Source organism: Tuber melanosporum (assembly GCF_000151645.1).
Source record: "Tuber melanosporum whole genome shotgun sequence assembly, scaffold_24, strain Mel28".
NCBI classification, from domain to species: Eukaryota; Fungi; Ascomycota; class Pezizomycetes; order Pezizales; family Tuberaceae; genus Tuber; species Tuber melanosporum.
This window is the reverse complement of record NW_003298908.1, coordinates 474,483-481,935: the sequence shown is the minus strand read 5'-3', so window position 1 is coordinate 481,935 and position 7,453 is coordinate 474,483. Positions and strand designations below refer to the sequence as shown.

General features: G+C 47.4%; 1 protein-coding gene; it reads left to right on the top strand.

Annotated features, from left to right (window-relative positions):
• The first annotated feature begins 393 nt into the window (after positions 1-393).
• GSTUM_00006093001 (uncharacterized protein) lies at positions 394-3,537 on the top strand. XM_002838244.2 has 2 exons: positions 394-567; positions 657-3,537. Exon 2 carries the CDS (start codon positions 926-928, stop codon positions 3,161-3,163), a length of 2,238 nt encoding a protein of 745 aa, XP_002838290.1. The 5' UTR covers positions 394-567; positions 657-925; the 3' UTR covers positions 3,164-3,537.
• The last annotated feature ends 3,916 nt before the right edge of the window (positions 3,538-7,453 follow it).

Genomic DNA, 7,453 nt, shown 5'->3' with positions numbered 1-7,453 from the left:
AGTTGCCTCTATGCACACCTTGAGGTAGGCTATTGTTGATAATTTTCAAATATTGCTCTCATCCGACCGCACCCCACAAGCGCTTGGTGAGAGATCAGGTCCGTGAGTAGACTGGGCAAACAACGGTTTTTTGCAACTCGAAGAAACCCGGGTATTTTTCAAAGCTGTGGTCATAGGCTTGGTCTGTGTATTCTCAGTCTTGATCTCACCGCAAGCACAGTATTTGAGTAAGACAATCGGAATCAACTACTGGGTGCTCTCATAATAATAATAATACTCATAGACACCAGGAATTACCCGGCTTGATTTTTGGCTGCTGCCAATCTTATGCCTCTTACAGAAATGCACTCCTAACTTATAATTATATAATTATTTCCTACCCACCTACCATCTACAGTTTTACACATGATATTGGTAGTCCGTCGTCCTGTTTTCGGGTTCAAACAACTTTACACTTATTTCTTTACTATGTTTCCTTTATTATTTTTTCTCTATGGCATGAAGGAAACAGACCTGCTTATAAGGGGGCCCCCATCCCCATCGCTAAGGAGAATCAGGGACAAGAATGTCTGCCGATTCCCCTCCCCCACACCTCCCCCTCCTCCTCACGCCTGCCCTTTATGTCTTCTGCATGCTGAGTTCGTACTCCTGTTAAGAGTTATTAGGATCGCACAGTACCTACCCTTCCACAATTTCGGAACCACTCGTTTTTTTCAACCAAGAGAAGAAGAAAACCCTTACCGACGTCAACCGTTGAACACCTGGACCCGACCCTAAATCATACCTGATCAGCAGATCACCAACGAAATCCTTACTCGGCCTCCCCTTTGCCTCTCTCACTTCGCTTCAGCCATAAGACCCCACCCCATGACGCAAGATTGAATCCTCCGGACAAACAAACTCACACAGGGACATAATCGCAATCATGAGAATCCTCTTGATAGACGCCTACGACTCATTTGCCCAGAACCTCGCCCAATTGCTAACTTCTGCTACCGGAGCTACGGTTTACACTATCCGCATCGACGATTTCGCCGACATCTCGTTTCTAAAGCCGCACCTACCCTCCTTCCATGCGGTGGTTATAGGGCCCGGTCCAGGCTCGCCGGAGGTTGAGGCGGACATTGGTGTCGTGAATGATGTTTGGAAGCTATCTGGCGGGGATGTTCTCCCCGTATTTGGCGTTTGTCTGGGGTTACAGAGTCTTGTATTCTCACACGGAGGGCGGGTGAACAGATTGGGTACCGTGAAGCACGGCTTACTCAGCGAGATCGTGCACACTGGGGAAGGGCTTTTCGAGGGAGTTGGCAAAGTCAATGTTGTGAGGTACCATTCTTTGCATGGAATCACTAAGATTGGCGGGGATGTGGAGGAGATTGCTTGGGCATATGATGAGAATGGCAGAGTCGTTATGGGTGTCAAACATATTTCTAAGCCTTTCTGGGGTGTGCAGTATCATCCTGAGTCGGTTTGTTCTGAGGATGGAAGGGATGTTGTCGGGAACTTTTGGAAAATGGCGATGGATTGGAATACCGGTCAGGGCAGGGTTGTGAAGGAATTGAGAACGGATTGGAGGGGGCAATCAAGAGAGAAGGGTCTGTTGGAATTGCAAACAACCTTGGAGGGCAGAAGGTTGGACGATTGCCAGAAGGTGGAGGTTAGGACCGAGGATATTTTTGGGAAGGGGATTTCCGCTGGCAGGATTTGTGAGATATTGGGGGTTGAGGCAGCTAACGAGTTTATCCTCTTGGAATCTGCAGCTGCTCCGGGGAGGTTCAGCATCATTGGGGTATTGACACCCGGTTTAACACAACGGATTAATTACACTTGTGGCGATACCTTTCTGAAGTTATCCTATACCGGGCGTGACTCCTCGGAGACCAGGATTGATCTACGGACTTATGGGGGGAGCATATGGAGATTCCTGGCAAAGTACATGGACCAGCGCAAGGCTGTTGGAGGCAAGGACCATTCGCCCTTTTGGGGTGGGTTGGTTGGATATTTCAACTACGAGACTGGTGTCAACAGTCTTAATATTCCCATCAAGCCGCGCAAAGAGGCCGAAGGAATGAAGAGGAGACCTGACGTCAACTTGGCCTTTGTGGAGAGGAGTATAGTCCTAGACGGACACACTGGAAGGGTTTATATACAAACTCTCCTCCCGCCCGCTGCGGATGGGAATTGGTTAGAGTCTACAAAGAGACAGCTTCAACCGGAAGCCGACATGGCAATCACACCTTCTGCTACTCCTCCACCAGAGCCCTCCCCGGAATGTCATCGCTCATTTCTTGAGACGTCTCACCCGAAACCATCGCCAGTCATATACAAACCGGACGCTGAGAGATACATGCAGAAAGTCAGGACTTGTCAATCTTATCTTTCGGCCGGTGACTCCTACGAGCTCTGCTTAACTGCCACTACTAAAATTCATCTCGAGCCCACAAGCCCTTGGGCGCTCTACCGACACCTATGCGCTCGCAACCCCGCTCCTTACGCGTCGTACTTCCGCCTCTCAAACGTTACTCTCCTCTCCTCGTCCCCCGAGCGTTTCCTCTCTTGGTCCCGCACCGGGGCTTGCCGACTTTGTCCCATTAAAGGCACTGTGAGGAAGACCCCCACAACAACCTACAGCTCGGCCAGCCTTCAACTGAACACACCCAAGGAGCGTGCAGAGAATCTGATGATCGTGGACCTCATTCGTCACGACCTTCACCGCCTTGCAACAAACGTCTCTGTGGAGAAACTAATGGTCGTAGAAGAATACGCTTCTGTTTACCAACTCGTCTCCGTTATCACCGGATCTGTGGAGCCCCAAGACAACATGACAGGATTCGACGTGCTTGCCCGTAGCCTGCCGCCAGGAAGCATGACCGGCGCGCCGAAGAAACGTAGCGTGGAAATCTTGCAGGAGATTGAGGAGACGGAGAGAGGGGTTTACAGTGGCGTCTTGGGCTACTGGAGTGTTTGTGGTGCTGGCGACTGGAACGTGATTATTCGTTCCGCGTTTAGGTACGACGATGAAGTTGTCACCATGGAGGATGGGGGTGAGAAGGAAGTTTGGAGGATTGGAGCTGGTGGCGCAGTTACGGCTTTGAGTGGACCTAGGGAGGAGTGGGAGGAGATGGAGGTTAAGCTTGGTGAGCCCTGCTCTCTCTTTTGTTGAAAAGTTGGAGTGAGGCTAATTGTTGCAGATTCGACTTTGAGAGCTTTCGTGGATGACTTGCGAAGTGAGGCTTGACGGCTAGCGCTATGTATATTCGGAGCCGGGCAGGGTGCAAACCGTGAGGTTTCTTGATCTTTTTCACAGATTTTTCTGCCTTTCCCATCTGAATTTCATTTCTGCTACATATACTTTTGGATTCCTAATTTTCGCTTTCTTCCCCTATTTTGTTTATACTCGTCGGCGTGCTGTTTGACTGGCCGATCGTTCGTGGTAGGGCGGGTTGGTTTCTCTTTTTTTTGTCTTTTTGCGTCACTGTTGGATTAAGGATTCTAGGCATGGTGGTTATAGTATAATAGAAAGTTTGCGCAGACAGACTCATGCGGCATTAACATAGGTTAATAGCAAGGCTTGGCCACCTGGTTCCCTGATTCCACCTGGTCGAGCTGTAAAAACTGTGAAATCGGACCTAGAATTAAAGACCCTAAATGCCAACTTCCACCGCACTTCTATGCCTTCATCAGGGTATGATATTGCAACCGCCCCCTTGAAGCATAATTTTGACAAAAGCGGTTACAGGGCGCCTTGGGAATTGGTAACTGTATGACCTTGAAAGAGCCGAGTTTGAGAAACACGACATTTGTTAGTGGTTTCGTGCGCCCACGGTGCGGGCGACAACCACTTGTATGATAACGCCATTGGTGACTCCCACCTAGGTCAGGCTACGCGAACCCTCTCTAGGATTTGGACTCTAGCGAGCACGGTCTTATAATGGTCCATATTGGCTGTTTTTCGCCGGGACCCGTCAGTTGTCAAATAGCGACTTGATAAGTGAACGCTTGACGGCACTATTCACTCATCTTTGCCAAAGAATACCTCCGTGGGCCGGATATTGGCGAGGACTCCACCAAAATATCGGGTGGCGGAGATATTCTTGGTAAAGGCGAGCGAGTACCGTGCGGTACAGGCTGTGGTAAAAAAAGATATGGGAAAACAATGAAAAGGTTCCTGGGTGTTGATTGGTGTTTCTGACAATTCGTTTCCACCCTCCTCACTTGTCGTCCTCACCTGTTTTGGCAATACCACGACCGTAGCGCACGAGTACTTGCACTGTGCCACATCCCCCAACACCAACCTAATCATCGCTACCGTAAATTACCAGTATATCCTTCCGACAAGAGGCTTCTGCTCTTGCAGTAAAAGTTCTCTGCACGCAACCCCCCCTTTTTTTCCTAGGCGTGATCGGCCTCAGGCCGAAGAGGTCCACTCGAACGCCCAATTTGACGTTAGGTCAATCGTCAGATTTGTATGATTTGCGAAAGGAAAAAAGAGCCCGGCTCGGCCAAGTTCGCGCTTAACTGCTCTCTTTCGGCTATTTATGGGCGGGTAAGATTCTGCGACCGGGTCACTGAGGCTTTTGCGCAAGAGGATCCGGCGTATAGACTGTATGAGTAGGGCGGGGGTGAAAAGATTGGGAAGGTGTATTTGAGGTGGAAAAGTGGCTGGGGTAAGGGATAATTTATCTCTCCTGGGGTAATAGGAACGGGTGAGATGAGGGATAGTCCGCGGTGGGTGGCCGAGTCATCGCTCTTATTGGCGGGGACAAGTGCTATAGACCCAAAATTACTGCCAATATAAATAAAAACAATCTGTCAACCGCAAGTGTCTGGTTTGTTCATGCGATAGGATTTCCTACGTGCGATATTCTCGTACCTTGAAGCGATGAAACGATGACTTACGAAAGAAAGAAAAAGGCTCCCAACCACAAGTAATGTACGAGTAGATGTGACCACAGCTGATACCGGATACCAATTGTCGCAAAAACGCAGCCGTGGGTATCCAGGAGCTTGGCAATTTAGTAAAACTCTCTTTGGTGCAATTAATTGTGAATCGGCCCTCGCACAGGCAAGAGAAGAGATATTATAGTTCGAGGAATGATATCAAAATATTCTTGCCGGGCGTCGGAACTTATATAATATTATAGGCAATTTCACAGCCAACCAAGAATGCAAGATACATATGATTCAGCTGAAATTTGGATATAGTCAAGTCCACAGCACTACATTATACTGATGGTCTACGGTACCTGAAGTTGATACCGGTACAGCCTTGCTTGCAAAGTTTTCGAGGGAAAGGAGGTAATTTAGTTGGTGGAAAAGTCACGGGATACATAAATAATTCTTGTACAAGTACTGTACTCGAACTCGCGCTTGACTCACTCACTTACCTACCTACCTATTTACTTATTATTTAGTTAAATCCATGGTATAATACGAGTAGAGTATATGATAGTACCCTTATGCCGGCAAGAAGCCTATCAAGGCTGATTTGTTTGCTCTCAAGCCTGTTCCTTATTATGTTGCACTTGTACAATGCATGTAGGACCGGGGATCCTCCGGATAATAAAAGCCCCGAAAGATGAAATGCTACCTATTATTATTGTCGATATTGGTTCTTGGTCCCCCCACATAGCATTCCTTTTTTTAGAGTATTGGAAGTTAAAAAGTACCGTACTCGAGTACTGATAGGACAGAAGTTTTGGCGCGGTCGGTAAGTATCATAACAGCCAAAATACACCAAAATAAGCGAAATCGGAACCTTACAAAATTCATTGTGCCACAAGCGCCTCAGTACCGATGCTCACCAAACTTTCGGTCAATATCACTTTAGCCGCAATCAATTGTGGATTGGCCCACGCGCGGGCAAGCGAACTTGAATTGGGAGCGCCAAGCCTCGAAATTTGTAAGGGCCTGTTTGGCAAAGATGGAACCATTCCGTTTGGCGACCATTTCTCATACAAAATGTCCATTTCGAAACGGAAGGAAAAGGAAGGTCAAGCACTTTTATGAGAAACGGTTAATAAACGGAGCGGTTCCATTTTTGCCAAACAGGGCCTAAGGGAGCCCATACAAAAAGGTGCTTGTTTTGTTATGATAATTATTATCATAGGAAAAAAAAAAAATAACCGAAAATTTGGCGCCGCAACGTTCTGCTGAGCGACACCTCTCCCTCTCCCTCACTCCTCCATACCTTTATCACAACTATTATGGAGGTGGATGGATGGCGTACACGATAGTGGGTAAGATTTCGTGTTTATTTTATTTTTAAATATTTTTTTACTTGTGGTTTTGGTGGTCAATGGTTTAGAAGTCGAGAAACTATGAAAGTGCGCCTCGTTGCTTGGCGATGTTCGGTTAATTACCCGAGTATGCTAACATTAGACTACAAGATTGCACTCCCTCCATCTCCGGGTACCCCAGTGAGGTACCGTAGTCTATAGTTAAGCGCTACAAGCAGGAGGCTAGACATAGATAATGGCATGACCACGGTACTTGAACCCTAACTTAAGAGCTCAGTACAGGTACAGTACTGTGTGGTGGCACTGCAGAACCTTCGAAAGGGCAGCACGGGAAGAACATTAGGAATGACAGAGTGCTAAGGGAGGACACGCTCTCCATCAAACTGCCGCTGTCGAATTGCACGGCATATTTCTGCATTAGAACAGGGGCTCCAATCCAGCAACCGCTCACATTAAGGGTATCGTGCGAGTAAAAGTTCACACAGCCCAAATACAAATATCTCAAAAATACATCCGATATAGTCCATCCGACAAGGTTGATCATACTACAATTTGTGCGCAAGCTTCTGTTCCTCCTGAGGATTACCGCAGTACCTATGCCGGTAGAGATGCTGGTAGATCAAATGAGTTCTTTTAAAAGTTGCACTTCTAACGAGAAGTCATCGTGAGGAAGAGTACCACATCTAAAGTTCGACCCAGAAGCTTGCAACTGTGAAGGATCGCCGAAAAAACCACTCGCTACTCTACCGACAAATTTCAGTCCCTATCCATTTTGTGAAGAGCCGCGGTTATCGATCTCTATGGCGTACAGCTATGGTGGTAGTAGCCACAAGGTCTCTTCTCGCCATTATACCAAACCAAACTTACCCCACCAGCCATATACTTTGGTAGGCGCTTCTGAATCTCAAAGTAAGGGTGAATTGACTGCATTTTACAAGCTTTGTTATTAATACGTTTCTAGTTCCGCCCAAACCGGAGCTGGCCCTGACCACGCACTTGGATAACCAAAGTGGGAATAAACCATGGAGACCATTTACCTTACGAGCGCCGACTATCATGGCTTCCATTCTCATTACAGTTGCTCTGATTACACTTATAGAGTATATCAATAAAGTCAGTCTTGAAAAGAAGGCATTGTTCTTTGCGGAACACCCAGAGGAATTTTCGACCGGTGTGGTATTCTGCTATAGGTATATGCCCCAGATTGTAGTTGT